The sequence below is a fragment of the Myotis yumanensis genome, unplaced genomic scaffold (assembly GCF_028538775.1).
Source record: "Myotis yumanensis isolate MYYU_CA2020_CCGP unplaced genomic scaffold, mMyoYum1.0.hap1 SCAF_3, whole genome shotgun sequence".
Lineage (NCBI taxonomy): Eukaryota > Metazoa > Chordata > Mammalia > Chiroptera > Vespertilionidae > Myotis > Myotis yumanensis.
The window spans coordinates 176,850,508-176,868,282 of record NW_027223754.1 but is presented as its reverse complement, the minus strand read 5'-3'; the positions used below and the strand labels follow the sequence as shown (position 1 = coordinate 176,868,282).

Genomic DNA, 17,775 nt, shown 5'->3' with positions numbered 1-17,775 from the left:
AGGTCTGGTGAATACAGCGGGTGGGTTAATACTTCCCAGGCAAGATCTTTTAACATGTCTTTAACTGGTTTTGAAGTGTGTGATGGTGCATTATCATGAAGCAAAATTACTTTGCCATGTCTTCTGGCACATTCTGGTGGTTTCACGATCAAAGCGTGGTTCAAATTGATTAATACTGGTAGCGATCAGTATTAATGGTTTCACCTGGTTTTAGAAGCTCATAATATACCACATCTTCCTGATCCCACCAAACACAGAGCATTGTCTTCTTTCGGAAGCGATTTGGCCTTGCAGTCGAGGTTGATGATTGACCTGGATCAACCCATGATTTTGTGCATTTGGGATTCTCAAAAGAAATCCACTTTTCATCACCAGTCACAATTTGATGCAAAAAAGACTTCCTTTCGTGCCGTTGAAGCAACATTTTACTGAAGACTTTTTCGTTTTCCATTTGTCTTTTGTTCAATTGATGTGGCATCCATTTTCCTTCCTTTAAAATCTTTCCCATGGCTTATAAATGATCGGAAATTATTTGCTGAGCAAAGTTTAATCTTTTTGCAAGTTATTTTTGAGTTTGACACGCATCTTCATCCAATAATGCTTGTAACTGTTGGTCTTCAAACGTTTTCAGTTGACCTGGATGTTCTTTGTCTTTCACATTGAAATCATCACTTTTAAAGCATTTAAACCAACGTTCACAAGTATCTTGAGATGGAGCATGTTCACCATAAGCTTCCTGAAGTATACGATAACTTTCAGCAGCACTTTTCTTCAAAATAAAGTAAAGAATTAAAACTTCCCGCAAATGTTCTTTTTTTGGCACAAAATTCAACATTTTTAAGCGTAAAAATATCTATGATGTTAACACCTTCAGCAAATTTGACATATGAAGTTTTGAAGCTTGATATCAATACAACAAAATGGCATACATATCAAATCGCATGTATATCAACATATGTGTAACTCCATCTATTGAAAAAAATCCGCATTACTAACTGGTACAGCTAGTAAAGTACACTACCAGTGAGGTTAGGGTGAATTAACATAAGTCACAATTTGTATCACACATAGCAAAGACATAAAAGTATGTGGGAAAAGGCAGTTGCAATGCACCTTTAAATATGTTCCATTTTACAGTGTGGTGTAAATTCAGCTTCTCTATTTTCCAACACTGCATCTGATGAAGCAGTAAGCTCATTCTCAAACTCTCAACAGAAAAATGATACCAACAAAATTCTCAGCTTTGGAGCATGGCCTCTGGGCTAAAGTTGACTTCAGCTACTGAACTGGAAAACCATGGCCAAGTACAGGGTGTTATCACCATAGTTAAAAAGGTGGCGGGGAAAGAAGCCAGCTGAGCACAGTGATAAGAGACTGGATCAGCTGGGCTGGCTAAACCTGAAACAGAGAGGCATCCCAGACAATGGCTACTCCCATGGCATGGGTGGTCATGAACAGATGAACCATGTCAAGATACGGTCAAGACCTCTTCCATCAGTGATTGCAATGGTCCCAAAGCAGGACAAACTGGATGGGTTGCAAATGGGCCAGAACAATTGGACCTTTAATAGTATGGAGAGGATTTTCATGAATTGAGGACAGAAAAAGCATAGAGAACATAGAGTTTGCAGCGAACAGGACCTTAAAAGAGAATGTAGCCCAGAAATTAAAAAAAAAAAAATTAACATTGGCACAGAGCCATTCACCATTAAAGACAACCTTCATTCCTCAAGTTCAATTTTATTTCACCACTTGGTATATTAAAACAGCATGCTGATTTTTCCAGGTTTCATAATGGCTATTCTGGAATTTAAGTTATTCCATAGTAATCTATGTACCATAATGATAACATAACTTATTATGTGGCTGAACAAAATGCAAAATAAATTTTAGAAATCTGAAAGCATATTCCATCTGATTGTGTGGGTCTGTGGCAGTACACTGTTCTGTACCAGGGGTCAGCTAATTTAGGATACAATGGCAGAATTGAATAATTGTGACAGACTGTATGATCAGCAAAGCCTCAAATATTTACAATCTGGTTCTTTGTAAAAAAACAAAAAAAGCTTTCCCATCTCCTGGTCTATTCAACTGTACTGTATTTTTTTGCCTTATGCTGCTCCAAGTCCCTTTTGGAATGAGGTAAGAATGTCAATGAGCAAATAATCACTTTCCAACAGTGGCTCCACTCCTTGTTGTGATATGTGGGGGCTTTAATGAAGGACAGATCTAAGGCTGACAGTCATGTGATAACCCCCCCCCCCCGCACCGCCCCCCCCCCCCCCCACCGCAGAGGGAGGCCCCGCTCACCTGCCACAGCCTGCTGGTAGGTGGCCTGGGCTTCCCTCTTTGGGGCAATTGTGGAGCCCCCTATTGATTGATTGCCCCAGAAGCTGGTGGCCTGGGCCTCCCTCTGCAGGGTGATCATGGGGCAATAGCCAGGTCCTGGACCAATCGAATAGCACCCTCCTTGGCTGGCCTGGTGCCAATGGGTGTCATAGTATGGTCATCCAGAAGGTCCTCGATTTGCATATTACGCTTTTATTATTATAGACTAGGCATGGTATGCCATACATTGTAGTGACTCCATATTCCATTTTGTTCTTCTGACATATGCTGGTTTCCCTGTTTTATTATCTGATGAACTAGCCTGGACTCAAAGTGAAAAACTTGTTTTTCTGCAGAGGGCTGACTTTTTTGCTCAGGCTTTTTGTTTGTTTTCTTTTTCCTGGGTCTCCAGGGGATTTCTCTTGTGACTGCAGAGTTTGTGATCAGCCGGTGCTTTCAACAGAGGGTATATAGAGACGACTTAAGCCAGTGAAGTGTTGTCTGCTCTCCGCTACCCAAACTATGTATGGGTTAGGAACTCATTCAAATTTGCAGCAAATAAGTCAGTCTCCCCAGGCTTTCCATTTGCATGTGCTCCTGCGGGAATTCCCTGTATACATGCTGTTCAGCAGTCAGCCATGAATGCAGAGAGCACATTATCTCAGCCCTTGCATAGCTCTTGGCTTCCAAATCTCCCCCTTAAATTTCTAGCTGCTTGGTTACTCCCCACAAACCACATCAGCCATCTCTAACCAGTAAACTTGTTTTTAACACTGGTGTATGTGTGTTGGGGGGAGAAGGGAAAGGGGAAGATGGGGAGATGAGAATACCCTCCGGCATCTTAACCAATTCAGTAGCAGTTTTTCATAAATAAGCATTTTCAAGTTCTTTGCTGTCTCTGATTATTTTTGAAATGGTTGCAATCAATAACTCTTGTAGTTTTATACTATTTTTTATGAAGTATCATCCAACTGAGGCAGGCAGCCATCAGTGGAAGTAGAGTCTTAACCATAATTTAAGCACTTATGATATATTATCATGATCTCATTGAACATTATATGAAATCAGATTACTTCAAAAATTAGCCAACCATAGTAGCAGGAAACAAATTTCTTGTTGGCAAAATTAAATTTCAGATCTAATTTCTATAGGGTTGGTAGAAACGGTAAAAGAAAAATGTAAAAGAAATACAATATAAAGAAATATGATGTGACCAAGGTCTGTTAATCCCACTAAGATCTTTAAAATACATATACCTACCAGGGAAATTTTAAATGCATGAAGTTTTTTTAGACAAAAGAGTCAATTTGATTTAGACCCAAACCTCCTGTTGAGGGGGAAAAAAAGCATTACTGAGTATAGACTATAGAATATCTCTCTTGAAATGTAGAGTTCATTGACATTTAAGAAAATTACCTTGAAGGCGGCTAAACAATGCAGGCTCAGTAAGGCCATCACTACCGCCAGAAGGATGGTGGCTAAATTCCGAATGTCCCAGATGGTCTCTACCAGAGGAATACTGCCGACCTGCCAGTCATAGCACAGGGTAACAGGTGCAAGCAGAAGCCACACGTTGAAGGCCAAGAGGTAGGAATAGGTAAGGAATCTACGAAGAGAAGAAGAATTGCTGAAACATAACTCATGATCCATGATATTATCTAAACATTCATTCTCCCTGTTTCTATTAAATAGAATTTCTACACTGTCAACATTATATTATAGGAATAGGCAAGGTAAGATGGAATTCCTTTAGTCATTACATTGATCATTTTGGAAAATATCTAATAGTTTCTAGTCACTGTGGTAGACGCTGGCCTTTCAGTGGTGAACAAGTAAAGACCTAGTTTCCACGACATACACTCTAAAATTATCATGCAAAGAAATACACTATAACCTGAGATAAATGCTAGGAAGGAAAAGTTTCATGAAAGCATATGACAGAAATGCTGCCCTGTTGGGTATGATTCCCCGGGTAAGAAATGTGTGAACTGTCCATCTTTAATAGTTCTCAGAAACCTGTAGTAGATATGAAAATATTTAATCATTTTAATAACAGATTATCATTTTATAACAAGTTGATCCATATTGAATTATTTCCAAAAAATCAAATTATCTGTGGTAGAAAGACAATGTTTCTTATTCACAAGTGGAGAGTCTAGCCATCCAGAGGAGGCAAGTCCCACTGTCCTTGCTAACACAGGAACAGCCAGGTGGACCTAGAGGTGGAGGTGTTACTCCCATTTCCTGGCTGTGTCTAGGTACTACCAGACAGTGGAAAACATTCTAACTGATCCCCTTCCTTTGAGGGTAGAGAAAATGAAATTTATTTAAATTTATCCAGTCAACACAAATTCATTAAGTCGTGTTCTTGAACTGCAGAACTCTCAGCACATACAAAACTCCATCCAAACCTCTGTACTAGGAGAGGACCAAACCCTAGCATTGATCCTAGCACCATAAGGCCACATGCCTAGAACGACCCCAGCCCCCCACAAAAACGCTTGGCTGAGAAAGCTCACACCTCCAGAAGAATTTACTGTGTTGTGTTCTAGCTAACACCTGAGGAGAGGCCAGCCAAATCCCTTTCACACTGACCAACCCTTGGTCCTTTTTCACCTCACTGATTCTGCCAAGGCCCAGCTTGGCCCCTCTCTCATTCTCCCTTTAAAGTTTCTAGTCATCTTTGCACAAATGAGACTGGTGCTCAGCTCTTCCTGATACTGTCAGTAGTTACTGAATAAAATCTATTTTCACTGCTTTAACTAATATCCAGCTGTGTTTACCTTGGACATCCTAGATGGGATTCAACAGAATAATCAGGTAAATTCCTTGTCCTTGAGGGATGTACAACCCAATATGGAAAACAGATGTACAGAATTAAAGAAGCTGAACAAGATGAGCACCATAAGAGTGCAGGATGTGAAGAAAAGTCCTCGCCTGTTTCTTGGATTCTTTTGGAGGAATTCTTTGGATTGGCAAAGTCATTAGATTAGAGAATCTCTAAGTTGCCTTCCAGTGTGATGAGTCAAATCACCTTGCACTCCTCTCAACATTAGCTGTTTGTTTGGAACATCCTTCCCAGGCCTTCCCAACTTGATCTCCTTCCCTTTCTTGATGGGGATTACTAGTATTCATCGACTCAACTCTCAAATCCGAACAGACGAATGGGTTGAAGGGATAGAGATATTGCAATGGTCTTTCCCAACATTATTCTCTGCCATTTTTAATAAAATGTTAATGTACCAATAGTATAGTATATATTGAAATCTTGAAGAAGTCCATGCTTTGTTATTTAACAAAAATGAAACAAAAAATTGCTGTCTCCCTTTTAGGCTTGATTCTGAGAAATTGTCTTATGAGAATGCCAACTCATGGAAAGGGGATTGGGTTACTTTGCACCTCTGTTTTTCACAGAACTTCTAAATGACCTAATTCTTAGCTCAGTAAGAGTCTCTGTGACAGCATTAAGGAAGAATGCTGAATCATCAAACTTAGCAGGCAAGTCACACAGCTTTGTCGCTCAGTGACACCCTAGGTCTCAAAAATTACTTTAAAAAATAATATCTCTTTTTCTTGATATCTTACCTAATAATAGACAAACATGTAAATTAACCATCCCTCCACTACGCTCACCAGCCAATCAGGAGAGTATGCAAATTAAGCCAACAAAGATGGCGGTTAGTTTGCATACATAGGGGCGAAGCGGCGGAGCGAAGACTGAAGGCTCCCTCTGGAGCCACGAAGACTGAAGGCTCAGTCCGGAGCGAAGACCTGGGTCCCAGGTGCCGGAGGAAAACCGGTGCTGGCAGCCAGGGGAAGGGATGGCCTATTGCACAAATTTCTTCGTGCAATGGGCCTCTAGTTACAGTAATAAGCAATGATTATAAATGGCTGCAAACAATTATTAGGTGAAAAGCTGATGGAATACTTTATAATGAACGGATCAGGCTAAATCAGGTGCCTAGAACTTGCTAAATAATTTTAATGTCACAGAACAGAGACCAACAGCCAGCTGTCCACCAGATGGATATAGATACTCCTACATATAAAGCAGTCTTGTAAAAAATATTTAAACTTGAATCTGACCAAGCCCTTTGTTACCAGTTCACATCAAATACAGAAAACACTGGAACACAATAAAGGACACCACAGGCATGCAATATGCAAGATCTAGGATGTTGCAAATTCTAAAACACAAAGGATGGCAGTTTCTTCAACAAAAAATGGTGATGAGATGGGGGTAGGGCGGGTGGCAGAAAGAAGAGTAACACATAAATTAAGAATCTTAAAAGACATATCAAACAAAGTACAGCTTTTATTTAGATGCCAACTCAGACGAACAACTATTAAAAGTAACCACCTAAGAGACAGAAAAAAAATGAGACACTGATTGGATATATGATACTGGAGAATCATTGCTAATTTTTAAAGTATGATAAAGGTATTGCAGTTCTCTTTTATAAGGGTCCTTGTCTTTTAGAAAAATATACGAAAATATATGCATATCAAAGGATCTGATATCTGGTATTTGCTTCACAGTGATGGACAGGAAGCAAGGAGAAAGAAGCGGGTGGGGGTATGAATGAGAAATTGGCCATAAGTTTGGATTGCTGAAACTGAATAAGGGGTACATAGAGGTTCTTTATGCCATTTACTCTACTTTTGCACAGATCTGATATTTTCCATAACAAAGACTATATTTTTAATTGGGCAGAGAAGGCAACAACAGAATTGCAACAGGAATACTTCCATATATTATAGCTGCAAACACTATGCAGAATTTTTTATTTGAATGTTAAGTGCACATTTCCCCTTGCCCTGCAAGTTGTCCTCAGTTTCTTTTTTTTTTTTTTATATATTTTATTGATTTTTTTACAGAGAAGAAGGGAGAGAGATAGAGAGTTAGAAACATCGATGAGAGAGAAACATCGATCAGCTGCCTCCTGCACATCTCCTACTGGGGATGTGCCTGCAACCCAGGTACATGCCCCTGACCGGAATCGAACCTGGGACCCTTCAGTCCGCAGGCCGACGCTCTATCCACTGAGCCAAACCGGCTTTGGCATCCTCAGTTTCTTATGTTTGTGAGATTTGCGCAATACCATACTAATAAGCAAATAAAGAATATTATTTTTTAAAAGTTAGAATTTCAACTTTGTTATTTAGATTTTTTCAGAAATGCTCATTGAGACTGTTGACACAGATTGTAACCCAAATTGGTTAAAAAAGTAATGTAAATCACAGACTAAAAGCAACTTCCCTTCTTGTAATACTAGGTCAAGAGTATTAATATACCACAAAACTGTCAACTTACTCCTTTTAATACAAATGTATTGTTTCCAGAAACTCAGAGATATAACCTACCTTTCATTGCATATGATTTCAGATCAATGCTGATAATAATAAATGGTTTAAACATTATTTGAAATACTGAAACAGCATTGCAAAATTTTTACAAATTTAAGCATAAAGAAGGTACTTGAAATCACACCAAAAGCTAACTATATTTTAGGGGGCTAGTGGAGCTAGGTGGAATCAGCAACTGAAGTATTTCTTCTTAACTCATTGACTATGAATTACATTTCAAACTAATCATCTTGTTTATTTCTGCTAAAATTTCAGAAATAAAATGAAATGTTGAGTATCTCTGCTGGGCTGGGCTTGGGCTCTCTTTTTTAAAACTGGAGCAAGAACAAAATGAATTATTTACCAATTTTCTACCATGAATTCTGCTAACAGGAGGGAAGACACTAGAATATCTTGCGAAAAAATGGAATATACAGCACAGGAAGCTAGGAATTCAGCTTAAACAATTCAGTCATGTATTTTCACTGATAAGCCAGGAAATACATGAAAAGTAAAAGGAAGATGAGGCTGTGGGGAACTGCCATGCATCAACGGGAACCTAATGAAACTGTGAGACTCTTTAATCTAAATCTTCACTTTTGTCAAGAAAAAAACTAGAGTGCTTGATGTGCAAAAATATGCATAGATTCTGTTCTTTGCCTTTGAAAAGAACCTTTCTTTTTTTTTTTTTGCTAAGAAATAATGTAAACCTAATGTATTTTCTTACCCTAGAAAGATGCCTATGATAGCTACACATGAAAAATCAGGCACTGCATAAATGTACAGCACTTGCATGTTTTATATGAAAAATGTTACTGCCCAAAGGATCCTTCTTTTTCATTCGCCCCAGAATCATTCACTGTTTCATAAATACTACAGAACATGGCCCGACTATATCCACCTGGTGGCCTCTTGGGAAGGACAGTGGCTAAACTGTCAATATACCAGCCTCGGTGTAAACCACCTTTACTGCCACAGTGGATGACCCCAGACTTGGCCTCTACCTACTAGTTTGAGAAATCTGCCCTTCCCTTCCCTAGGCTGTTCCCTATTTTCAACTCCTGAATTCCTATGGATGCTTCCAAGGACCTCCACAGTCTCACTGTGCCCAGCAATAATGACAGACCGTTTCCAGGCATAACCTGCTCATATCACCATTGGCATCTCCTTCCCCTGCCCCAGGACTAGCCAAAGATGCCCCTTCCTACACTATCCCCCTTGACCAGGGGACCTCAAACTATGGCCCGCAGGCCACATGCAAATACAAATATTGTATTTGTTCCTGTTTTGTTTTTTTACTTCAAAATAAGATATGTGCAGTGTGCATAGGAATTTGTTTGTAGTTTTTTTTTTTAAACTATAGTCTGGCCCTCCAACGGTCTGAGGGACAGTGAACTGGCCCCCTGTTTAAAAAGTTTGAGGACCCCTGCTCTTGACAGACAGGAGAGCCTCTCCAGAATTCAATAAAAGTTGAGTAATTACTTTGCACTTCTCTAAGTGCTGAAGGGTAATAAAATCTAGTCCCTTACCCTCTCTCATTGAGCCAAAGTTTAGCCTCCACTGAGCAAACATGTGCTGACTGCTTACTGTGCATCAGGCACAGGTTTCCAGATTTCCATACAAGAATCCCATTGTTATACTAACGAACTCTATCCAACATTAAAACCCCTTAACATGTCCAGCATTTTCCAGCTCATAACACATTTGCATCTAAGGATTATCTAATCCCAACATGACCTTTATGCAGTGGCTATGACTCACTTTCCCAGGAAGGAGAATAGCCTTGAGGAGGCTGAGACTTGTTCAATGTCCCACTGCAAGCCCATAGCAGAGCCTGCACACAGGATGGGGTTTTCTGGCTCCACATACAGTTCTCCTGTCAATTCCTGTGATGTGTAGTCTTCCATTAGCACACCTTTATTAAGGTAGAGAACTGAACAGCAATATGATGGATCAAATATTGATGTTTCATGGAGAAGTACCTGTTGGAGACCCTGATTTATTCCTTGAACAGTGCAGCCCAGAAGACCCTTTAGCTAAAGCAAGGCTGACATAAATTTGAAACCACAGTGTAATGTCATCTACAACACAGTAAACAGATGAGCAGCACACAAGGAGAAAGAGAATCCTTACATAAAAGCTTGGGCCTCATGTTATTAATCATGAAAAGCAATATTTGCCTTTATGTCCTAATGTTAGCAAAAAATTAAAGAATTTCTTCTTTAATTTTTATCAGCTTCTCAGGGATTTAAGATTGTAATGGAAACACAATATGTAGATTTAAAGAATTATAGAGTTTTCTGTAAGATGCTTGCCAACAACTGATCCCTAGTCTGGAGGTAAAATTGCTACCTCCACAGGCTCCCTCTTCCAAGTCCCTCCTCTCTCTTCTTTCTTGTATTTCTCCCCCTCATGTCCAAGATCCAATACCAATTAGATACATTACTATTGCATAGTGTCATTTCAGTTGGCAAAACTAAACTCGATAACCTTTATAATATATTTTATACCTAAGAAGCTACTTTTCTATGAACATAATACAGAATACACAGTGGGGACAACAGCCCCCTTGTAGAGAGCTCTTCGGCCACAGAGGACACAGCTTATACCTGAGCATTTCAGAAAGAGTGAAACACACCACCCTCTGGACACACTTAGGCTGCTGGTCAAATAAAGATTCCCTCGCTTGGCAGGCGTGTCTCAGTGGTTGAGCATTAACCTATGAACCAGGAGGTCAGGCTTCGATTCCTGATTCTCTCTTATCACTGATGTTTGCCAAAATGAGAAAATGTTGTGCTTTAAAGGACACCATCAAGAAAGTGAAACAATTCACAGAAAGGTAAAGAATGTTATAAAGCATATATCTAATAAGGGACATATATCCAGAACATACAAAGAACAGTTATAACTCAATAATAAAGTAACAAATAGCCCAATTCAAAACTGGACAAGAGATCCGAATAGACATCTCTCCAAAGAAGATATTGACATGGCCAATATGCCCATAAAGAGATGCTGAAGATCATTAGCCATTCAGGAAATGCAAATCAAAGCTACAATGAGATACCATTTCACACCCACTCATATGACTACAATTAAGACAAACAAACAAAAAGATTATCAAAGAGTAGTGTTGGCAAAGAAGTTCAGAACTAAAGTCATAAGAAATCATGTGAAACAAAGCAAAACTTGACCAAGCTACTCTTAAAAGTTATTAGAATTTTTAAAACTCCAGTATTAATAGAGTAGTTTACTAAACATACTTTAAAAGAAGATATAGTACGTGAAGGACAGAAGCACAGATGCTATAAAAGTTGTTTGGATTTATTAATCCAATAAAAGAGATAAAGTATTAATGAGACAGAGTAACAGAGCTGAATGACAAACCTGTGGTTAGTAAAGATTGGCTCACAGAGCGGCCACATCATAGCTAAAACACAGCTGATGAGGAAGAAAAAAACAACAACAGAACTAGGAAACAGACCAAGGTAATCCAATTTAAGAATCATCAGCTTAACAGGGACCAAATAATTTATGCAAGCAGAGTAGAAACCTTATTTGGGAAAGGAATTAAAGACAATTTTCTGGATGCTGTAAAGAGTGAACTATGGTGCTGCCATATTAGAGAAATGTGAAACTCCATATATAACAACTGTACTGAAATGTCCCTGGGTATCTGTGTATTTTAAGTACAAAACACAGGAATAAAAACTTTGTTTTGTTTTGTTTTGTTGAAAGAAAGAAGAGGAAGACTACAAAGGTGTAATAGGATATTCTATATCTTTTTATAAATTAATCCTTTATCATTGAAAGTATTATATGTCTTCTTTTTCCCCCCACTGCCCGCCCCCACCCCTCACCTGAGGCCTTCAGCACCCTATTGTCTGAGTCCATGGGTTATGCATATATGCATACAAGATCTCTGTATCTTTATATTGTTGGAATTGCCTTAGATGGATTTATAGACAGAAAATCCTGCATAAAATGTGTAGCAGACCCTTCTGAAAAACGTACATGTATCCCTTGGAAGTAAAAGGCAGAACTTGACAAATGACTGGTCCAACATCCTAATTTTGCCAGAGGTTCCACCAAAGAATTTTATTCGCCCATCCCCTCCCCCACAGAATTTTATTTGCCCCATCCCCTCCCTGACAGTACAGATAGAGGGACACTGAGACAGAGACCAAAGGCCCTTGTCCTGACACCATGGACCTGGGGCCAGGCACATGTTTACTGATAACAGAAGACATACACAAAATAATTGGTTGGTGAGTTGAGAGTAGTCTGTTCTTGTTCTCGCCCATCTGTTTCTCTGACTGCATCTTGGCTTTTGGAGACTGACAATGCAGGGAACAGGCTGCATCTAACTACAGAGATAAGAATACAAGCTCAAATTCAGGAGACCAGAAAGCTTGGAGGAATCCCAACCCAAAGCTAAAGCAAATGGAGCCATTAAGCAAGAAGAGGATCTGGCCAAGATGTTTTTTCTCTTAAAAGCAGAAAGTAGCTATTTAAGGAGCTACAGAAACTGAAACAATTTATCAATGAGCTAAAAATGTCCAGACAAGGAACCCTGGAGATTTTGAAAGCCCGTGAGAGATGCCTAAAAAGGACAAGTAGATTGCAACATTAACAAAAATCTGAGTTAGAGATGCCAATCTTAATTAAAGGTTTAATTAAACAGCATTTTGAAAAATATAAGCTATAAACAACAATTTATAAGACTCTAAACTGCCTCCAAGGAGAAAGCCGACACTAGAGGTTGAATACCATATGATTTCTGAAGGTATAGTCAAGATTTTTAAAATACGTTGTAAGCAATGAAAACAATTGTGACATAATATCTATTTAAAAAATGGTTTAATCAAATGTGAATGTCTCCTTTTCGAGTGGAAAATAGTCTTTAGGAACAATAAAGAAAAATATGGAAGGCCAAGAAAGTTAGAAATTTACCAATTAAAATATATAAGGTAAATGAGTGAAATAAAACAAAGATCACTGCCTGGCAAAAAAAACAAAGTCCAACAATCTGTTGTCCCTAAGAGATACGAGTAAACCAAAATATAAATGTCTCTACAAATCAAGTTTTCATTTAAGATTTATATGTCATTGCAAACCTGCCAGAATGGAAGGTTACTCTTATGAAAATAATATTACTATTTTACTAGTAGATGTTAAGTGTATGAAACTATGCAAAGTTAAGAAGAGGGCATGTTAATGTTTAAACATTATAGCAACAATATATCCTGAAGAAAGATATTAAAACTGTGAAATATAATTATATCTGAAAGCCTCAGAAGAACATCACAGCAGACTGAAGAGATAAGGAATTAGATTCTTCTCAATGATCCAGATCCACTGATCAACATCCCCTCTTGATCCAAGACCTCTAAATCCCTTAAGACAAATAGTAAGATATAGTTAGGTATATCTTAACAAAAGTTTGTGTTCATTTCTGTTTGCTACTTTCAACTTCTCCACTCATTTTAATCTTAAAAATAGTTATGATGTCCAATCAAGCTCTATGCCAAGCTGTGCATTGTTCTGTAACAGTTGCCATATGGGCCACTTAATAGATATTTATCATTGATGATTAGTAGTCAATAAAATGCTTGTTGAATAAACACATACATGCCATTATGACAGCGGTTCTCAACCTGTGGGTCGCGACCCCTTTGGGGGTCCAACGACCCTGTCACAGGGGTCACCTAAGACCATCGGAAAACACATACATAATTACATATTGTTTTCGTGATTAATCCCTACGCTTTAATTATGTTCAATTTGTAACAATGAAAATACATCCTACGATTCTTATCAGTAGCAAAATTATAGTTATGAAGTAGCAACGAAAATAATTTTATGGTTGGGGGTCACCACAACATGAGGAACTGTATTAAAGGGTCGAGGCATTAGGAAGGTTGAGAACCACTGCATTATGAGAACAATAGCAACAATATAACAAAATAGATCCATTCGTTGAAAAGAATTCCAAATGTATGAATAGTCGTTTCTTTTCTCCCCACAACCTGAATAGAACAAAAACCTCCTTTCTTTAAAATCCAACTAACCATTTAAGATTACAAATCAATTTAAATAATACCCAGTAAAGTTTTAAAAAAATGTATTTCTACTGACCTTGTGAGAATGTAAGGGGAGAATGAAGCTGGATTATCTTGCTCTGAAAAGAGGGGCATCGATCCTCCCATTATCCACAGGCGGAAGTACAACACAACAATCACCTTCAGGGAAAAGAAGATTTGGTAAGAAAAGCATTGCTTGTAAAATAGTGTAGTTCATTCACACTGTCTGTGTCATGGAGTTTACATGTCTGTAGAATTCCTTCACATGTGCCTTCTAATGCTTTGTGACATTTATGGCATATTAACTCTTGGATCCTAAGATCAAGGTATTAGAATTTACTGCTGATTCTATTAAATAATCTGGATCATGTCTCTGAGCCATGTTAAAGTGAAACATCCCTTAGCAGATAACTCAAAAGCGTATATGTACTTACATAACTTATGACCAAAATGGCCCTTTTTAAGAATGGCCGCATGGTAAGCAGGAAATTTCTATTACTGCTTGCAGTCAGATACCTGAAACAGGAAAGAAAAAACATCTTAAATACGTGTCAGAGTCCACCACACATTAACGTTCTCCTTTCAGTCTGACTATGCTGCAGCTCTGAAAGGGGCTGGAAAAGACCAAAGCTAGGAGCGTGGCTTTGGGGGCCAGACCACTTGGGTTTCAGTCCCCCAGCCCTGGTGCTTCCTGGCTGGAAGACTTTGGGCAAGTTTCTTAACCTCTTTGCACATCTATTTTTCTCACTTATAAAAGGGGGGATAATAATAGTATCTACTTCACAGGAGAGTTGTGAGGAATAAGTGAGACAATATGTAGAACGGAGCCTAGTAGTACTGTCAGCTATAAATATTACTATCCCATCTAATCCCAATAACCCAGACATTCTGTTGTTACACTGGTCACAGGGATGATCTAAAACAAAGTTGGAGTTTATTTGCCTACTTCACATAGTTTGAGAAGTGAAATGTCTTCTACCCACAAAATATTTCACAGATGTTTTACCCTTGAAAACAGAGGATGCCAAGGCTATGCGGGGTTACGTCATTTATCCAAGGTAACAAAGTTAGTAAGCACTGGTGGTGGGATCAGAGCTCACCCGCAAGCAACAGGTAACTATCTCACCTGCTTAAGGCCTTTGGAACCAAACTAGATTATAAGAATGTCAACTTCCAGTGGAGCAGGAACTTGCGTAGACCCTGCATCTGCCACAGAGCTCTCACTTGAACAAAATAAGAGCTCCATATATCCACCAATAGCACATGTGATCAGCTGGCTTTAATAAAGACAATGAAAGGGAGGCAAGAGGGGCCCCTGTTAACAACCCCAAGCAAAAACCTAACGCAAGGCATGTTCACCTACATGCAGATTTCTGTATTTTAAAGTACAGGATGGGGGGGGGGGGGGGGGGGAGTCAAATTGAATAGCATCATCCAGCAAGCATGCTCCAACTCATCCTTATTTCCCCTACCCTTTTTCATTTTTTCTGTGACTATTTTAAGCTCAATTTCTCCTCAAAGAATTTATCCCCAGAATCTCTTAAAATTTGCATTTGAATGAGGTCTCCTTACACAATGGGACTATTCTGTAGAACAGAGATCCTTTTATAAAACCTGAGTGGGTTAGTACCACAAAGAAATGTCCACCTTGGTAATTACTATCAAAATATGTATGATTCTTCTGCTCTGATTGGACATATGAAGAAAATGTGTCCACATGGCACTGTAAGGAGGTGACAGTGTCACTCAAGGGCGGGTCTCTTCCCTTTTCCTCTCCTGGTTGGTAAACAGCTGAGGATCTGACCTTTTACGTATTTAATGAGTGGAGAAAAGGTGAGCCCAAAAAAACCACCCAGAGTCAGCTTTTAGCAGGCTCTGGACTGGATCCATCCCCAAGCACTATATGTAAATCCTTTCTTCTCCCTTGGTTCTCAAAAGAGAGCTTGGCAAGGAGCAAGGCCAGGAATCCTGTCAACTCCCACCATCCAGGTGCATCAATAATGTCCCAAAATAGGCTCTGGGAGCCCACACATCCTGAACGCACTAGATTTCTGGTATGTTTGCATCTGTGTGTTTTTCTGAGGCAAATTCCTTGGCTTTGATCTTCAGTGTTAACTTGGTCTGTGATTCCAAAAAAGATGCCATCACTGCTAAGCATGTCCTCTCAGATCTGCCTTTACTCTGGCTATCATTTTCAGAATAACTCAACAAAGACCAGCCCTGGATATTTCTGCCATTCGCTCTGTGAGATAAATGGCTGCAGGGAGGGGAATGGCAGGGCGGGAAGGAAAAGGTGCTGGGGAAGGCTGGAGTTGCAATACATCTGAATGAAAAAGCATTTCTTGGGTTGTTCTGCTTTGGGAAGCTTCATTTCTCCATGAAGCTGGTTTATTTTAACACAGTGTAAAACTTAGAAGTGGTTTCCTTTCTATAAAGCAACAAACCATAGGGTTTAGGATTTTTTTTTCAATGGTAAACTTTGGTAAATTCATAGTTCGTTTCACTTTGAGTTCACTATGATGGTTATTTCAGTGAGTTATATATATATATGGTATCTTTTTGTTTAGAAATTCTTCCTCCGTGAGAAATTCCATTTCCTTGAATGTTAACCTCCTGCAGGCACCAAATAATTTACTCTTAAAATGCAGCATCCCGCCGTAACCGGTTTGGCTCAGTGGATAGAGCGTCGGCCTGCGGACTGAAAGGTCCCAGGTTCGATTCCGGTCAAGGGCATGTACCTTGGTTGCGGGCACATCCCCGGTGGGGTGTGTGGGAGGCAGCTGATCGATGTTTCTCATTGATGTTTCTGGCTCTCTAGCCCTCTCCCTTCCTCTCTGTAAAAAATCAATAAAAAATATATTTAAAAAAAAAAAAATGCAGCATCCCAAAGCAATGACAGCCTAGAATGATGCAGAGAGCAGCGGTTGAAAAACAATGACCTCTTTTCAAGTCTTTTGTTTTTAGTTGCTTACCAATATTAAGTAACAAAATAAGCCAAAATGGCATGGCTCCCTTTTTTTGATAAACACAAGGTCAAGCTGAGATCCCTGAGCTCAGACAGGGAGCACCCCAGGGCTGAACGTTCTTCATCCTTTCCTCTTCTTCCCCCAACTCCCAACAAAAACAAATAATAACAATATTATTATTAATGATAAAAATGGAAAATAATTAATATGTGCCTGAGTGATTACATTGTAGCAAGTTATTTACCACTTACAACAAGTCTATGAGGCAGAACATTGTAATTCCTTTTTACAGAGGAGGAGACCAAAAAAAAAAACTAGAAGCAATACTTAACTGTTACATCAGGGTCTCTCAGTTATTCATTTCAAACACAAGCTAAAATATCTGAGGTGCCTTATGAGGCACTATGCAAATGCCATCACTGATTTACTTTACAAGGAAGCCAGAGAAAATCCCAACAACAAAACCAAACCACTGAGGAAACCACTAGAATGGGAACCAAGGGTCCAGGGTTCTATTCTTGTGCTTCCAACTCATTTGTTATGTGACTTGGAATGAGTCCACAGGCATTCCATCTTTTGTTGTTTTTTCCCCGTTATCAATGAGAGTTGGACTAAATGGTTTCTCTGTCTCTTGCAGTTATACATCATTGTGAGGTTTAGGTGTTTCACCAAATGATGACATCAGAAATGACAACTGAGGAAAAATAGAGAGAAACCTACTGAAAATGTAAAGAAAAGGCCAAGGGATTAGGAGAAAGCAAATGTTAATTGGCCCCCATTTTGAGTGGGCCCTGCATAATGGACAGTTGCATATAAAAATATATTATTCATTTTGTAATTTAATTTTTATTGAGGTAATATTGGCTTATAACATTATATCAGTTTCAGGTTATGCTCACCACCATAAGTCCAGTTTCCATTCAACACCATCAACTGAGCCCCTTTACCTGTTTTGACCTCCCTTTATCCCTGTTCCCCTCTGCTCACCACAAATCTGTTGCCTGCCTCTATAAGCTTGTTTTTCTTTTGTTTCTTCATTTCCTTTTTTTCTT

At 39.0% G+C, this 17,775-nt stretch overlaps 1 protein-coding gene across 1 annotated transcript in view; it reads right to left on the bottom strand.

Moving 5' to 3' along the window:
* TMTC1 (transmembrane O-mannosyltransferase targeting cadherins 1) overlaps positions 1-17,775 on the bottom strand; it is a 227,314-nt gene that overhangs the window by 98,995 nt on the left and 110,544 nt on the right. The window contains exons 6-8 of the mRNA XM_070410488.1: positions 14,192-14,273; positions 13,813-13,916; positions 3,745-3,934 (exon numbers count right to left, since the gene is read on the bottom strand). Coding sequence (XP_070266589.1) covers positions 3,745-3,934; positions 13,813-13,916; positions 14,192-14,273 — 376 coding nt within the window. The remainder of the gene's footprint in view (positions 1-3,744; positions 3,935-13,812; positions 13,917-14,191; positions 14,274-17,775) is intronic.